We start from the raw sequence: 18,308 nt of genomic DNA, 5'->3' as shown, positions 1-18,308 counted from the left end.
TTAATATGGATCCCAGGGCCTGAAGGAGAGTTTCCTCTCCTTCAGACCCTGGGAACCATCAGTGATACCGTCCGATACTTGAGTCCCATTGACTTGTATTGGTATCGGGTATCGGTATCGGATTAGATCCGATACTTTGCCGGTATCGGCCGATACTTTCCGATACCGATACTTTCAAGTATCGGACGGTATCGCTCAACACTACCTATATATAATTTGTTGCAGGGGCATTTAATAGAGTAAATAACCCCTGTCGTATTGCAAGATATACAATCTTTTATTCGCCACTCCGTGCTTCCGTTAGTAAGTGAGAGTTGTTTTTTTGTTTTTAATAATTTACACGCTTTACACTTCATGCAGGGATAGAACCCATGACCTCTGGACATGTGAGGATATTTGTTTGCACTATGGACGTGTCAAAAAAAAGTAGGAAAAGAGGCTGCAGGGGCGGGAAACTTACCCAAAAAAAGAGGGAACAGAACAACAAAAAAGAATTAGACAAAGGGGAGGAGGAACAACAACAAAAAATATTCAATCTAAGTAAACATAGATTGGAGAAAAATGAAATCTCTCTATTAAACAAAGGATTGAAGTATGCTCCAAACACGAAATTTGACAAATTCCAGGCCTTCATTGGCATTAAATTATTTATGAGGCAACTAGCCATTAAAAAACACTTTTTAAAAACTAAAGATACAAGTAGTAGTGCTACTAGTCCTCCTTCTTTCCAGGTGGACCCCTTTGTACATACTTCATTAAGGGTTAAATCGAATTTCAACCCAGTTCAAGAGTACTCTGAATCTTTTGAAGCATTTCAAGAAAACGTCATACGAGATATTAGAAAAATCTCCAATAAGAGGTGCTCAAATTTTAGAAATAACCTAACAAATAATGAACGTAAGGCTTTAAAACAAATTCAAGCCAATAAGGCAATAACAATTAGACCAGCCGATAAAGGGGGAAGTATAGTCATTCTAAATTCGGTAGACTATACGAAAGAATCCCTACGCCTACTTGGTGATCAGCAGACCTATAGCCTCTTACCAAGAGATCCAACAAATAGGTACATTCAAGAATTGAAGGATTTGACTAAAAGAGGTCGGGAACAAGGTATCCTTAATAAACAAGAGTTCACTTTTATAAATACAGAGCATCCAAGGATACCCTGCTTCTATTATCTTCCTAAAATTCATAAAAATCAAACCAATTCCCCCGGGAGACAAATTATATCAGGTATAGGTTGTTTGACAGCAAATATGTCAAAATATGTAGACTGTCATCTACAAAAATTGTCCCGGGACTTCCATCTTACCTGAAAGATAGTACACATATTTTGAGAATTCTGGATGAGATAGAATGGAAAGAGCATTACATCATGGGTACATTGGACATTACTTCTTTGTATACCGTTATTCAACACGAAAAAAGGTGTGAGGCGGCAAAATTCTTTATGGAACAATAGGGAATTCTCCCAAAAAAACAGGTCTCTTTTATTTTAGAATGTATGCACTTTATATTGACTCACAATTATTTTAAATATGAAGCGAACTACTACTCCCAGCAGTGGGGTACTGCTATGGGTACCAGGTTCACGCCAAGTTATGCTAATCTATACGTAGGTAGATGGGAACATCATGCCATCTATGATGGGGGGCATCTTGGTGCGAACCTGGTACTCTGGCAAAGATTCATCGACGATATTGTTTTTATCTGGTCTGGTGGTCCAAATTTATTACTAGATTTTATTACTAATTTACATAAAAATTCATATTTTTTAAATTTTTCTGGTACCACCAGTACTGAATCTATAAATTTTTTAGATCTTAATATTTTTATTAGCAATGGGAAAATTCATACCAAGACTTTCCACAAGCCCACGGAAACTAACAATTATATTTCGCTAGAGAGCTGTCATCTTCCTAGCTGGCTTTTGAATATACCCAAGAGCCAGCTAATTAGGGCACATAGAAACTGTTCTCAAACTCATGATTTTAATCAAGAAGCAGAATTTCTCACCAATAAATTCATGAAAAAAGGCTACTCTCCATGCTCCCTATCTTTGGCAAAAAACACAGTGGAGGAGATACCCAGATCAAAACTACTTCAAATAAAAGGAAGAAGTTTAAAACAGTCACCTCTAGAAACAGTCCCCATTATTACACAGTATAATGCAAATACGTATCTTCTTAGGAAGATAGTAAAAAGACATTGGGACATTCTTAAAGAAGATAAAATTATAGGGGACAAACTTCCTGAGCACCCTCTGTTTATCTACAGAAAGGCTAACAATCTGGGAAATACAATAGCTCCTACGGTTCCACACGTCCATGGTGCAAACAAATATCCTCACATGTCCAGAGGTCATGGGTTCTATCCCTGCATGAACTGTAAAGTGTGTAAATTATTAAAAACAAAAAAACAACTCTCGCTTACTAACGGAAGCACGGAGTGGCGAATAAAAGATTTTATATCTTGCAATACGACAGGGGTTATTTACTCTTTTAAATGCCCCTGCAACAAATTATATATAGGTCAAACTAAACGACCATTGCAAATAAGGATCAATGAACATTTGAGAAACATTAATAAAAAATTTGAAGGCCACCCGCTGTCGAAACATTTTTTCACTCATCATAATGGCGCAAGCATGGATATTCTAATCACAGGCCTTAAAGTTGTTAATAAAAGCTGGCGGAGAGGAAATTATATTCAGCAGATGTCCAGGGAGGAAACAAAAATGATATTTCAACTGGACACTCTAGCACCGAAGGGCTTGAATAGTGAGATTGAGCTTTTCGCCTTTAATATATGATGTGGACATATTACCAATGCGGGCTATATAGGTGGAGGACATCTAGAACGGACCATCCCTGATGAAGGAATACGTCCTATTCTGAAACTAGTAGGAAATTGGTCCACCGTGCTATCTGTAGCAAGTCACGTGAGCAATCACATGACCGTGACATCACGCAAGGTCCTGCAGAGGCAGAGAACCGAGAGCTGCACAACAGCGCATAGTCGCTACTAGCAGTGAGCGAGCATAGGGCTGTTTGCTGCCGGCCGGGGCACTGCCTGGAGCCCGCTCACGTGAAAGCAAAAGAAAAAAAAAAAAAAAACTCCACCAAAGCCGCATTTTTCCACATTTGGACTTTTACAAAGACCGACTAAAGGGAACTGTGGACATTATCGACTATACCGCACCAGGTAAAAAATCAATTTATTATCTCGCTCAGAATTTCCTTATGGTAATATCGTGCTCCACGGTGGAGCTATTTTAAAACACAGCACAAACTTATTTATTATTTTTTAATAGTTTTTTAAAGTCATATAAAAGGTGCAAATAGTTATTGTTTTTTTGAGGTCTTTAGTGGTCACAAAACTGGAGAACCCAGCGCGGATTATTTTTATATATATATACCTGTTTATAGCTACTAATACAGAAGGGTGGCACTGTATTTGTATCCGCTGCAGGATTCACAGTTTCTGAAGCGCTACTGGTGTGCTTAATTTTATCCCATAGTTTCCAAAATAGTGTCACTTGTGGGAGGCTTCCACTGTTTAGGCACATCAGGGGCTCTCCAAACGCAACATGGCGTCCGATCTCAATTCCAGCCACTTCTGCATTGAAAAAGTCAACTGGCGCTCCTTCTCTTCCAAGCTCTGCCGTGCTTACAAACAGTGGTTTACCCCCACATATGGGGTATCGGCGTATTCAGGAGAAATTGCACAACAAAGTTTGTGGTTCATTTTCTCTTTTTACACTTGGAAAAATAAAAAAATTGGTTCTGAAGTAAAATGTTTGTAAAAAAAAAAAAGTAAATGTTAATTTTTTCCTTCCACATTGCTTCACCTCCTGTGAAGCACGTAAAGGGTTAATAAAATTCTTGAATGTAGTTTTGAGCACCTTGAGGGGCATTGCTTTTAGAATGGTGTCACTTTTGGCTATTTTCTGTCATGAACACTCCTCAAAGTGACTTTAAATGTGAGATGGTCCCTAAAAAAAATGGTTCTGTAAATTTTGTTGTTAAAATGAGAAGTCGCTGGTCAACTTTTAACACTTATAACTTCCTTACAAAAAAATTTGTTTCCAAAATTGTGCTGATGTAAAGGATACATGTGGGAAATTTTACTTATTAAGTATTTTGTGTGACATATTTCTCTTATTTAACGGCATAAAAATTCAAAGTTTGAAAATTGCATATTTTCGTAATATCGAAGAAATTTTACCACTGTCAAGAAGTACAATATGTTACGAAAAAACATTCTCAGAATCAGCAGGATCGGTTAAAGTGTTCCAGAGTTATAACCTCATAAATTGACAGTGGTCAGATTTGTATAAATTGGCTTGGTCAGTAAGTGCCAAATTGGCTCTGTCACTTGGTTAAAAATTCTCCTTGTTGTTTTTGCACAAAAAATGAATAATAAATCTCCTCTGTAGTATTACAACGAGGAAACTAGATTATAATGTGAACTAGCCAGTATCTCCAAGAATGGACCAAAACTAATATGAAAAAGCAAACTGTATATGGTAGACAGTGTCCAATTTGGGTTCCTTATTCAGAAAAGAGGAAAAAAAACCTGAAAGCCAACCCCACAACTTTACAAAACATGTTCACAATCACTTTTAACTGCTTGCAATCGTTGTTGCTATCATTGTGCACTTTGGGTATATTGGTAAATATACCAAAGCTGCCGCCTCACCACCACCAGAGCTGCCGCCTCACCACCACCAGAGCTGCTGTAGCCCCAACCTTCTATCTCTTCCCCATTATCCCATAGAATGTAAGTCCACAAGGACAGGGTCCTCTCCCCTCTGTACCAGTCTGTCATTGAAAATTGGTTTACTGTAAACGATATCTATAACTCTGTATGTAACCCCTTTCTCATGTACAGCACCATGGAATTAATGGTGCTATATATATAAATAAATAAATAATAATTAGGTTATTTATGAATCATCCTAAAAGAAATACAGTAGACCCAAGTGAAAAGTGGTTGGTTTGAAAGACAGCTTCACATGGCGTTGGTCTTGGGTTTGATTATTGGGGTCAATTTATTGTGTTACGGCAAGGGTTTCTAACCACAGTGGGATCGCTTGATGCACTGATGGACCAGGCCAACATTAATGATGTGGAAATTATTGCATTTTATGTATTGAGATTAAGGCATAAACATTTCTGTATTGTTGATCTTGCAGATGTACTTTAACTCCATCATATCAGACAGTACAAAGCTTCTGAAGCCACTGCTAGTTTTCTCCTTTTCCATTGCTGCTGGAGTATGTGGCTTAACTCAAATCACCCAATATCGTAGTCATCCAGTGGATGTGTATGCAGGGTTTCTTATTGGAACAGGAATAGCTGCCTATTTGGTGAGTACATTCCTATTACTTTTTATATTATTGTATAGAAAAGTCAGACACAAACATGTAGATTTTAAGATAAAGTGGCACATATAGTAATACACTGATGAGGAAAAGGTTGATAATGTTTTGAACTTTTGACTTTCAGGCTCCATATCTCAACATCCAGTGCTTCTTTGAGAGTGAGACTACCATCATTGTATACATAAGGAAATTCAGACTTATATTAGAGAATAGCCGAAAGAAGAGAGCCATGTATGAAATTAAAAATTAAACTTTATTATAGATTAATAAAAACATTGGTTAAAATAACATAAAACAAAGAACAGAGTGCCTAGTAGGGGGAATTCCAATCCTATCCACAAGATAGTGAACTATCACGATTAATACAATACTGTAACTATAAGGATGCCCTTGGTTTAAACAGAAATTGTTTATAGATTTACATAAGTTAAATTACGATATAGAAATTAGAATGGGGTATATCCCATAGGTCAGAACACAAGGGCCCAACATAGGGTCCTGTATACATGGAATATGTGATTAAAGATACTGTTCAGTCATGAAGTTAGAAGTCTAGGTGTTGCAACTTTAATTTGCTAAATAAATGGGTGCAAAAATCATCCCACTGTAAAGGCCCCGTCTCACACAGCGACGCTGCAGCGATACAGACAACGATGCTGATCGCTGCAGCGTCGCTGTGTGGTCGCTGTGTGGTCGCTGGGGAGCTGTCACACAGACAGCTCTCTCCAGCGACCAACGATCAGGGGAACGACTTCGGCATCGTTGAAACTGTCTTCAACGATGCCGAAGTCCCCCTGCAGCACCCGGGTAACCCGGGTAAACATCGGGTTACTAAGCGCAGGGCCGCGCTTAGTAACCCGATGTTTACCCTGGTTACCAGCGTAAATGTAAAAAAAACAAACACTACATACTCACCATCTGTTGCCCGTCAGGTCCCTTGCCGTCTGCTTCCTGCTCTGACTGAGCCGCCGTACAGTGAGAGCAGAGCGCAGCGGTGACGTCACTGCTGTGCTCTCACTTTACGGCGGCAGTCAGAGCAGGAAGCAGACGCCAAGGGACCTGACGGGCAACAGATGGTGAGTATGTAGTGTTTGTTTTTTTTACATTTACGCTGGTAACCAGGGTAAACATCGGGTTACTAAGCGCGGCCTTGCGCTTAGTAACCCGATGTTTACCCTGGTTACCAGTGAAGACATCGCTGGATCGGTGTCACACACACCGATTCAGCGATGTCAGCGGGACCTCAACGACCAAAAAAAGGTCCAGGCCATTCTGACACGACCAGCGATCTCGCAGCAGGGGCCTGATCGCTGGTACGTGTCACACATAGCGAGATCGCTACTGAGGTCGCTGTTGCGTCACAAAACTTGTGACTCAGCAGCGATCTCGCTAGCGATCTCGCTATGTGAGACGGGGCCTTTAGGCTACTTTCACACATCAGTTTTTTGCCTTCAGGCATAATCCGGCAAATTTAAAAAAAAAACAGATCCGGTGCAAATTGTGAAAAACTGATGCTCCGGATCCGTTTTTTTGCTTGATCCGTTTTCGTTTAGCGGGCATAGAGTTTGGACTTCCTGTTCCGAGGGGAAAAAAAAAAGAGAGAGACTCCAGAATGGAAAACATAGCTACGGGGCATGCTCAGTGTAAAAATACCAGAATCAGTAGCCGGATCCACTCATTTCACATCACGTTCCATCCGTTTATCGCTGGAACCGTCGCTGTGCGTTTTTTCACCGGACAGAAAAAACATTCCTCTGAACTTTTTCTCCGTCCGCCGGAAAAATCATTTTTGACGGATCTGGCAAAAAACTGATGAAACATGAGGCCATCAGGCGCAATCCGGTGCTAATACAACTTTATGAGAAAAAAACGGATCCGGCAGAAATGAAACAGATCAGTTTTTTTCAAGATTCGCCGGATTGTGCCTGACGTCAAAAACCTGATGTGTGAAAGTAGCCTTAGAGGATGAACTGTGATAATATCAGGAGAGCATTAGGACCCTGCTGCTGCACGTCTGAGCTAAGAAAAAAAGCCCAAGAATTGTGTGTGAGGTGGGGTCTAGTGTCTGTTGTTTAGGAACGCATTGAAGTGAAGCTTCCTGTAAGGCTACGTTCACATTTGCGTTGTGCGCCGCAGCGTCGGCGACGCAACGCACAACGCAAACAAAAACGCAGCAAAACGCATGCACAACGCTGCGTTTTGCGCCGCATGCGTCCTTTTTTTAGTTGATTTTGGACGCAGCAAAAATGCAACTTGCTGCGTCCTCTGCGCCCGGACGCGTGCGCCGCAGTGACGCATGCGTCGCAAAACGCAAGTGCAATGCATGTCCATGTGCCCCCATGTTAAATATAGGGGCTCATGACGCATGCGGCGACGTTGCAGCGCCCGACGCTGCGGCGCAGACCGCAAATGTGAACGTAAAGTAAAAGACTGCTATGATAGACGCTGTGTGTGAGTCTAAGAAAAAGCAAGGAGACTGGACTCTATAAAGACTGTTTGCTGCCAGCGTGTGTGTAAAGGTCTTAACTCCTTCATCTTGGGAACCTGTGGTTCTGCTGTGGAACAAGGACCGAGCATTCTTGGGAGCTGAGTGACTGTGGAGCTCTATGGAGTCCCTTTTGTGGTGAGCTGAGAAGCAAAAGAAAACATCCTGTGCAGATTTAGGCGGTTTGCTCTCAGGAGAATTTGTGAGTAACTGCTGGAAGAAAGATGGCATCCTGTACCTTACGTGGAGAGAGGGACCTGGACAAGCCCTGTTGAAGTGCTGTCCTGTACCATGTCCTGAGGCTACAGAACTATAAGTCCCTGGCGTGTGGGCTTGGCACCGGTCAACAAGACGCAGCGCTTTGTTTTTCTATAGCTGTTTTGGCGCCGAAGATCTTGGAACTGGCTGCAGCTGATGCAATTTATATGCCTTAGTAGAGACTTCCCTCAGGTTAATGGTACCATAATAATAGATACCCAGGTATCCCTAGATTAAGTGTTTTAGAGCTCCTCTTATATCTATAGATATTGTATTGTGGGTTTTGATCTATTTCTACTCAGTGTGCCATCACAGGGGATCCCATAATATCACCTCAGCCGATTTACACCAGTTTTCTTAGTACCCGATTTGATCTTTTGGACAGGTAAATGTATTCTATATCCCAGTAAAACACACTAAAAAATGGAACCTTGGAATTGGCATATTGATTTCAGCTCCGGCTGAGTGAGTGTATTCAATAAGTGGATTTAAGTCTGTTTCTTTCAAATATTAAATCTCACCCCTACTGTTATTTTAGTAAGGACAATATTGTGACTTCTGCCTCAGTCTCGGTTTGAGACCCACTGGATCTTATTAGGAGCTCTGGTCATTATACAACAATCAATTTGTACCTATGTCAACATCAGAAGTGCTGCAAATGAACTGTACTATAAATGGGTGATCCCGTTATGCAGACAATAATAGCAAAAGGCACAGTACCTGAACACAAAGACAGCTGAACCAGACAATATGGATAGTTTGGGCCCCACCCTCACCCTGACATACGTTTCGCCCTTTGCTTCTTCTGGGGGCGTGTCTGGGTTAAGAGATGTGGCCCTTTTAAACAAGTTAGAGCCAATGGAAAAAAGGAGGTGAGACTTACACAATGATATGCGGCTATATTGGGCCCTTTTGTTCTGACCTATGGGATATACCCCATTCTAGTTTCTAAATGGTTATTTAACTTATGTATATCTATAAACAATTTCTGTTTAAATGAAGGGTATCCTTATAGTTACTGTATTGTACTAATTGTGATAGTTCACTATCTTGTGGATAGGATTGAAGTTCCTCATACTGGGCACTCTGTTGTTCTTTGCTTTGTGTTATTTTAACCAATGTTATTATTAATCTATAACACAGTTTAATTTTTATTTTCATATACAATTGTGCTCAAAAGCATACCCTGGCAGAATTTTTGCTTTCTTGGCCTTTTTTCAGAGAATATGAATGATAACATCAAAACTTTTTCTCCACTCATGGTTAGTGGTTGGTGAAGCCAATTATTGTCAAACTACTGTGTTTTCTCTTTTTAAATCATAATGACAACCAAAAATACACGGCATTGGAAGTGGCTCTTATGCTTCATAATAGTGAGATCACAGACATCCATGCAAGCATGGTGCTTCTCACTAAATTAGAATATCATCAAAAAGTTAATTTATTTCCATTCTTCAATACAAAAAGTGAAACTCGCATATTATATAGAGTCATTACAAACAGAGTGATCTATTTCAAGTGTTTATTTCTGTTAATGTTGATGATTATAGCTTACAGCCAATGAAAACCCCAAAGTCATTATCTCAGTAAATTAGAATATTTTATAACTCCAGCTTGAAAAATTATTTTAAAATGAGGTTGACCTACTGATATGTATGTTCAGTAAATGCACTCAATACTTGGTCAGGGCTCTTTTTGCATCAATTACTGCATCAGTGCAGTGTGGCATAGTGGTGATCTTCCTGTGCACTGCTGAGGTGTTATGGAAGCCCAGGTTGCTTTGATAGCAGCCTTCAGCTCATTAGCATTGTTGGGTCTGGTGTCTCTCATCTTTCTCTTGACAATACCCCATAGATTTTCAATAGGATTAAGGTCAGGCGAGTTTGCTGGCCAATCAAGCACAGTGATAGTGATATTGTTGTTTTTAAACCAAGTATTGGTACTTTTGGCATTGTGGACAGGTGCCAAGTCCTGCTGGAGAATGAAATGTCCATTTCCAAAAAGCTTGTCAGCAGAGGGAAGCATGAAGTGCTCTTAAATTTCTTGGTAGACGGCTGAGCTGATTTTGGTCTTGGTAAAACACAGTGGACCTACACCAGCAGATGACATGGCTCCCCAAACCATCACCAATTGTGGAAATTTCACACTAGAGCTCAAGCAGCTTGGATTGTGCGAATCTCCACACTTCCTCCAGACTCTGGGACCTTGATTTCCAAATGAAATGCAAAATTTACTTTCATCTGAATACAACACCTTGAACCACTGAGCAACAGTCCAGTTCTTTTTCTCCTGGGCCCAGGTAAGACGCTTCTGGCATTGTCTATTGGTATGTAGTGGCTTGACACAAGTAATGCGAGACTTGTAGCCCATGTCCTGGATACGTCTGTGTGTGGTGGCTCTTGAAGCAATGACTCCAGCAGCAGTCCACTCCTTGTGAATCTCCCCCACATTTTAATGGCCTTTTCTTAACAATCCTTTCAAGGCTGCAGTTATCCTTTTTGCTTGTGCACCTTTTTCTGCCACACTTTTTCCTTCCACTCAACTGTTCATTAATGTGCTTGGATACAGCATTCTTTGAATAGCCAGATTCTTTAGCAATGACCTTTTGTGGTTTACCCTCTCTGTGGAGTGTGTCAATGACTGCCTTCTAGACATCTGTCAAGTCAGAAGTCTTCCCCATCGTTGTGGAGCCTACTGACACACACTAAGGGACCTTTTTAAACGCTTAGGAAGCCTTTGCAGGTTTTTTGTTACTTATTCTAATTTACTGAGATAATGACTTTTGGGTTTTCATTGGCAGTAAGCCATAATCATCAACATTAACAGAAGTAAACACTTGAACAGATCACCCTTTTTGTAATGACTTTATATATGAATTTCACTTTTTGTATTGAAGAACTGAAATAAATTAACTTTCTGATGATATTTTAATTTTGTGAGAAGCACCTGTATATGTGAGTATCCTACAAGGCAAGTTACTTCATACACTCGAGTACTATGGGTATGAATAGGACAACATAATGTTCCAGCAGGACAATGACCAGAATCTTAAGTCAAGATTGGCAAAGAAATGGTTCAATGGCAATGAAGTAGAAGTGATGGATTGTACAAATATAGAGAAGGCGGGCACCACAAGAATAAATACAAAAGGGGGATCAACCACGTGCATATAAAAAGTCATATACAACAAAGAACAAGAGAAAGGATATGCACACTAGTGGGATCACCAACCATAATAATCTTTATTGAAAATAATTGTACAATGCAGGGCAATGAAAAAGACAATTTAAAACCATCTAAAAAGGCCAAAAAAAGGCCGTACAAAACAACTAACACCTCCCAGGACAAGTAATCTCATAAAGCATATATATACATATGTACCTCAACACATAAAACTAGGCATTAGCAAGATACAAATTGAGCTGACACACATAATAATAACCACATAAATAACAATAGCCTGTGCCGCCAGCTGTCCTTAAATACAAAGTATCAACCTAGAAAAATATGCTGTACAATGCAATAGTAATGTGCAATAAGAGGTAAGCTAGTACCATACTACTTAAATACCATTGCAATCAAATAGGTACATAGCCTGTTATAGCCCATCAAGATATTGTAGCCAGGGGATGCTGTAATGAATTCGGTCAGATAAAAAAAAATATCCAACAAATTATTCCCCAAATAGTCACCATCCAGATGGCCCCAGGTCCTGTGTCCTAAGGTGCTAATAGTGCATGGCAAAGTATGGCCGCAAGTCCTGGGGGGCAAAGGACCCCACGCGTATCGACGCTGCTAGAGCGTCTTCATCAGGGGAGTGATGGATTGGTCCCCACAGTGCCCACACCTCAACCCAATCGAACACTTGTGAGTAGAGTTGAAGAAAAAGCCCAAGTGAGTCAACCAGTATGCACCAACTTTGGGAAAGTGTTGAAGAGACCCGATCAGATTTCGGTTGAGACATGCTTGAATCTGATCAAGAGCATGCCAGAGAGATTCAGGCAGTGTTGAAAGCCAAAGGTGGATTTACAAAATAATTAAAAATTTCTATTTTTAGGAGCAAAACAGTAACAATGCAGTGACATGAGAAGAATCTGCATAACTAATCATATGCTAAATAGTTGCAAGTCAAATTTATGTATGAGATAGCCAAGATGATTGTCTAAAATGATGGTAGTCTCACATCTGAAGCTGTAGGGGATGGTGAGATATGGAGCCTGAAAGTCAAAAGTTCAAAACATTATCACCATTTTGCTCATCAGTGTATTAGTAGATGTAAATATGCACATTTTATGAATAGACACTGCTTGCCGTATTTAGATTCTTTTTATTACCCTATCAATAAAAACAAGTTCACAATATTACACTGAAGACAAGAATAGTTAAAACATGGGACTTTTATATTGTAGGTTCTTCAATTTTTTTTTCTGTTACATATGAATGTTTCATGAAAGCTGAAATAAATAGGAGTCAATGAGACTAGAATCAAACTGCTAGAGTTTGGTCTAAGTATCAGCTTAATGTGATCCAAGAATTGGAGCACAGGTGCGGAGAAGATGGAGTACTTCATTTCTCCATTTTCTCCATTCTATGAGTCCATGAAAAACGGACTGCACTCAGATGTCATCCAAGAGTAGTCCGATGATTTCCACGCACTCATAAACTGGCATCAGATTTGATTGTTTTCTCATGCCAAATCGGGATGAGATAAAAAATGGTGGTCAGCACTGTCTCATAGTATAACATTGGGCTGAGCGCTATCCAACAAAACATTGGATAGCACTCGGCCATATTATACGTTCGTGTGAGTGAGACCTAACTATTACAGCCCCCATTCACAATAAAAGAAAAGTCAGCCAAACTATTTTTTTTTTCGGTAAGACCGCTCAGCTATCCTATGTGTTTGGGGGCATTGATTTTCAATCCCCAATCCTGTTGTTTTCAGGGAAGGTAAGACTTGACGAGCAATATCTAGAGGCAGATAAGCCTCTCTTCCCAAACTGAGCATGCAAAAATATTATGTATATGGGAAGATTGTAAAGAACAGCTGCTGAACTATGGGAACCTTAAAGATGTTCATACTACAGGACACAAATGAGGAAAAATAGCTTATTTTGACCATTTCAGCTAACAATTGTTTGGAAATTCTGACATTTTCTCATGTGCTATTGCCGACAGTAGACTATGGTTTGCCAAAAATGTGATCTATCAGAGTTGATTTTAGGCAATTGTCAGCTGAAAGCACAAGTACTGTATGTGACATGATGGGTAAAATTTGCTCAAAGCTTTGCTAGATTGCTCACACATCTCCCTAATTTACCAATTTCTTATGGCATATATTGATAGTTGAATCCTTTGCGTGAACAATCCAACAGACGATTGATCAGCGGCCTTCTAGCCCATTATAGGTTTATATACTGTATAATGTCAGCTATACAGTATCCAAGACATTATAGAGTACCGTCCCTTCCTACAGAGATCAATAATAATAATAATAATCTTTATATAGCGCCAACATATTCCGCAGCTCTTTACAGTTTAACAGTTTCAAACACAACAGTCATAAATAACAACGTTAACAATACAATAATTAAAGCAAAATAAGATGACCCTGCTCGTGAGAGCCTGCAATCTACAATGAGGTGGGGGAGATACAAAGCACAGGTGTGTATTTACCATGATGTATTTACAATGATGGTCCAGCCATCTTCAGTAGTAGGGGATAGATGGGGATAATGAAGGGGCTACACACACACAAACATAAAATGACTTTGATTAGGGAACGTGATAGGCCGCTCTGAACAAATGAGGGAGCGCCTAAAACTATGCAAATTGTCGATGGTCATAATATCTTGGGGTAGAGCATTCCAGAGGACTAGTGCAGCACGGGAGAAGTCTTGGAGACGGGAGTGGGAGGTACGGATTAGTGTAGAGGTTAGTCGAAAGTCATTTGCAGAGCGCAGCGGTCAGCTGGGCCAATAGACCGAAATGAGGGAGGAGATGTATGGGGGTGCCGCACTGTGGAGAGCTTTGTGGGTGAGAACAAGTACTTTGAATTGTATCCTGTAATGAATGGGCAGCCAGTGTAACGACTGGCAAAGAGCGGATGCGTCTGAATACCGATTATCTAGATGGACAACCCTGGCTGCTGCATTAAGGATGGACTGGAGAGGGGAAAGTCGAGTAAGGGGGAGGCCAATTAATAGAGCATTGCAGTAGTCCTGGAGGAAGCGGATCAAGGCGACAGTGAGGGTTTATGTTGTTTCCATGGTGAGAAAAGGGCGGATACTAGAGATGTTCTTTAGATGTAAGCGGCAAGAGTGAGCAAGAGATTGTATATGGGGTGTGAAGCAGAGATCGGGGGTCAAACATAACACCCAGACAGCGCGCCTTAAGCTGGGGTGTTATGATGGTGCCACCCATGGAGAGGGAAATGTCAGATTTAGGGAGGTTGGTAGATGGCGGGAAGAAGTTGTTCAGTTTTGGAGAGGTTGAGTTTAAGATAGAGAGCGGACATGATGTTGGAGACTTTAAGCCAAAAATACAGGAGCTCAAAAAAACCTATCACATAGATAATCAAATCAAATTCAAGCAGACAACACAATCCTATACCAAAAAAACCACTTGAACAAAAAAAGTTTAAAAAACCCACATAATCAATGGTGTCACTGTGCATCGGTCAACTATACAACGCACTTTGCACAAGGAGAAGCTGTATGGGAGAGTGATGCGAAAGAAGCCGTTTCTGCAAGCACGCCACAAACAGAGTCGGCTGAGGTACGCAAAAGCACATTTGGAGAAGCCAATTTCTTTTTGGAAGAAGGTCCTGTGGACTCATGAAACCAAGATTGAGTTGTTTGGTAATACAAAAAGGTGTTATGCATGGCAGCAAAAAAACAGTGCGCTGTATAGTTGACCGATGCACAGTGACACCATCTGCAGCAAGTTGATGCTGCAGCTCTCTGGAGATGGTCTGAGGATTGTCCTTGACTGATCTCACCATTCTTCTTCTCTGCCTTTCTGATGTTTTTCTTGGCCTGCCACTTCTGGCCTTAACAAGAACTGTACCTGTGTTCTTCCATTTCCTTACTATGTTCCTCACAGTGGAAATTGACAGATTAAACCTCTGAGACAGCTTTTTGTATCCTTCCCCTGAACAACTATGTTGAATAATCTTTGTTTTCAGATCATTTGACAGTTGTTTTGAGGAGCCCATGATGCCACTCTTCAGAGGAGATTCAAACAGGAGAACAACTTGCAAGTGGCCACTTTAAGTAGCTTTTCTCATGATTGCATACACCTAGCTATGAAGTTCAAAGCTCAATGAGGTTACAAAACCAAAAAAAAGTGCTTTAGTAAGTCAGTAAAAAGTAGGTAGGAGTATTTAAAACAAGAAAATGATAAGGGTGCCCATACTTATGCACCTGTCAACTTTTGTTTGAATGCAGATTGCACATTTTCTGTTAGTACAATAAACCTCATTTCAAGGCAGAAGCATTACTGTGTCCAACAGTTATTAGATATATGAAACTGAAATAACTGTTGCAAAAAAAACCAATTTTTTTTATAAAATATTAAAGGGAACCTATCACCCCGTTTTTTAAAGATTAGATAAAAATAGTGTGAAATAGGGGCAGAGCTGGGCTTTACATTACTGTCTTTTTGGTGCCTTTACACCCCCATTAGGCTGCCGAAATACCTTTGTGAAGTGGCCGTTTTGTCCTGTCACTCAAGTTGGTCAGGTCGGATGGGCGTGGTCACAGCGCTTTTTCTCCCCCAGATCAGGCTCATCATTACGTTGGTGGCGTAGTGGTATGCGCATGTCCAAGGTCCCGAATCCTGCACAGGGGTGTGAAAATAGCAGCGATGTCCGTTATTCCATTGGTGGTCGGTGGGCGCGGCCATCTTGCTTTGGCCGCGCGTGCGCAGAAGCGGCGCTCTGCTGGCCGCGGCTTCAGGAAAATGGCCGCGGGCATCCGCGCGTGCGCAGATGGCTATCGCGGCGGCCATTTTCGTGAAGCCGAGATGCGAACTCCCCAATAAGTTTGCTAAGTTGGCAGATGAGGGGGGTGCCAGTACAGGGGTAGCACTGCTGCAGCCAGGCATGTCCTCTGAAAGCCGGAGGAGTGACTGCTCCAGTAAGGAGGGAAATAGGAGAGCAGGGCAGGCCAGACAGGTGCTGGTAGTGGGGGACTCAATTATTAGGGGAACAGATAGGGCAATCTGTCACAAAGACAGGGATCGTCGGACGGTGTGCTGCCTACCTGGCGCTCGAGTCCGACACATCGCTGATCGGGTGGACAGATTACTGGGAGGGGCTGGTGAGGACCCAGCGGTCATGGTGCACATTGGCACAAATGACAAAGTTAGAGGTAGGTGGAAGGTCCTTAAAGATGATTTCAGGGAATTAGGCTGCAAGCTGAAAGCAAGGACCTCCAACGTGGTATTTTCCGAAATACTGCCTGTACCACGTGCCACGCCAGAGAGGCAACGGGAGATTAGGGAGGTTAATAAGTGGCTCAAGAATTGGTGTAGGAAGGAGGGGTTTGGGTTCCTGCAGAACTGGGCCGACTTCTCAGTGGGCTACAGGCTCTACGCTAGGGACGGGCTGCACCTCAATGGGGAAGGGGCAGCTGTGCTGGGGGAGAAAATGGTTAGAAGGTTGGAGGAGTGTTTAAACTAGGGATTGGGGGGGAGGGTATTCATTTTATAGGAGGGGAAGACAGTGCAGATAGAGAGCTGGGCACAAATAAGGAAGTTGGGGGTGGCGGTGGCATGGGGGGTGGGGTTAGAACAGTAAATAATTTAAGAAAGAATAGAGGTACAGAGAGTAACATCAAGTGCATGTATACTAATGCCAGAAGCCTCGCCAACAAAATGGACGAATTAGAACTAATGTTGTTGGAGCATAATTATGACATGGTGGGGATATCTGAGACGTGGCTGGATGAGAGCCATGACTGGGCTGTTAACTTGCAGGGCTATAGCCTGTTCAGAAATGACCGTACAGATAAGCGAGGGGGAGGGGTGTGTCTATATGTAAAATCTTCCTTAAAACCCATCCTGCGTGATAATATAGGTGAATTTAATGAAAATGTGGAGTCCCTGTGGGTGGAGATAAGGGGAGGGGGAAAAAATAATAAATTACTGATAGGGGTTTGTTATAAATCTCCAAAAATAATGGAAGCAATGGAGAATATCCTCGTAAAGCAAATAGATGAAGCTGTGACTCAAGGAGAAGTCATTATTATGGGGGACTTCAACTACCCTGAAATAGATTGGGGAACAGAAACCTGCAGTTCCAGCAAAAGTAATCGGTTTTTGACAACTATGAGAGACAATTACCTTTCACAGCTGGTTCAGGACCCAACAAGGAGGGGGGCACTGCTAGACCTAATATTAACCAACAGGCCAGACCGCATATCAAATATAAGGGTTGGGGGTCACTTGGGGAATAGTGATCATAAAATAATAAGTTTTCATGTAACCTTTAATAAGATGGGTAGTAGGGGGGTGACAAGGACACTAAACTTCAGGAGGGCAAATTTCCAACGGATGAGAGAGGATCTTGGTGCAATTAACTGGGACGATATCCTGAGACACAAAAATACACAAAGTAAATGGGAGACGTTTATTAGCATCCTGGATAGGACCTGTGCACAGTATATACCGTATGGGAATAAACATACTAGAAATAGGAGGAAACCAATATGGCTAAATAGAGCTGTTAGGGGCGCAATAAGGAACAAAAAGAAAGCATTTAGAGAATTAAAGGAAGAAGGTAGTGATGAGGCATTAAATAAATACAGAAAATTAAATAAATTCTGTAAAAAGCAAATCAAGGCAGCAAAGATTGAGACAGAGACTCATTGCCAGAGAGAGTAAAAATAATCCCAAAATATTCTTTAACTATATAAATAGTAAGAAACTAAAAAATGACAGTGTTGGCCCCCTTAAAAATAGTCTGGGTGAAATGGTGGATGAGGATGAGGAAAAAGCCAATCTGCTAAATGACTATTTTTCATCAGTATTTACAAAAGAAAATCCCATGGCAGCCAATATGACTAGTGATAAAAATTCCCCATTAAATGTCACCTGCTTAACCCAGCAGGAAGTACAGCGGCGTCTAAAAATCACTAAAGTTGACAAATCTCCGGGCCCGGATGGGATACACCCCCG

The 18,308-nt window shown here is 41.2% G+C and overlaps 1 protein-coding gene across 2 annotated transcripts in view; it reads left to right on the top strand.

Annotated features, from left to right (window-relative positions):
- Positions 1 to 18,308, top strand: part of PLPPR3 (phospholipid phosphatase related 3) — a 479,615-nt gene that overhangs the window by 439,505 nt on the left and 21,802 nt on the right. For both annotated transcript variants that reach the window (XM_077254403.1, XM_077254393.1), the window contains one exon: positions 5,198 to 5,371. In XM_077254403.1, coding sequence (XP_077110518.1) covers positions 5,198 to 5,371 — 174 coding nt within the window. The remainder of the gene's footprint in view (positions 1 to 5,197; positions 5,372 to 18,308) is intronic.

Source organism: Ranitomeya variabilis, chromosome 1 (assembly GCF_051348905.1).
Source record: "Ranitomeya variabilis isolate aRanVar5 chromosome 1, aRanVar5.hap1, whole genome shotgun sequence".
NCBI classification, from domain to species: domain Eukaryota; kingdom Metazoa; phylum Chordata; class Amphibia; order Anura; family Dendrobatidae; genus Ranitomeya; species Ranitomeya variabilis.
Note: the sequence above shows the minus strand (reverse complement) of the source record. Positions and strands in the feature narration are given on the sequence as shown.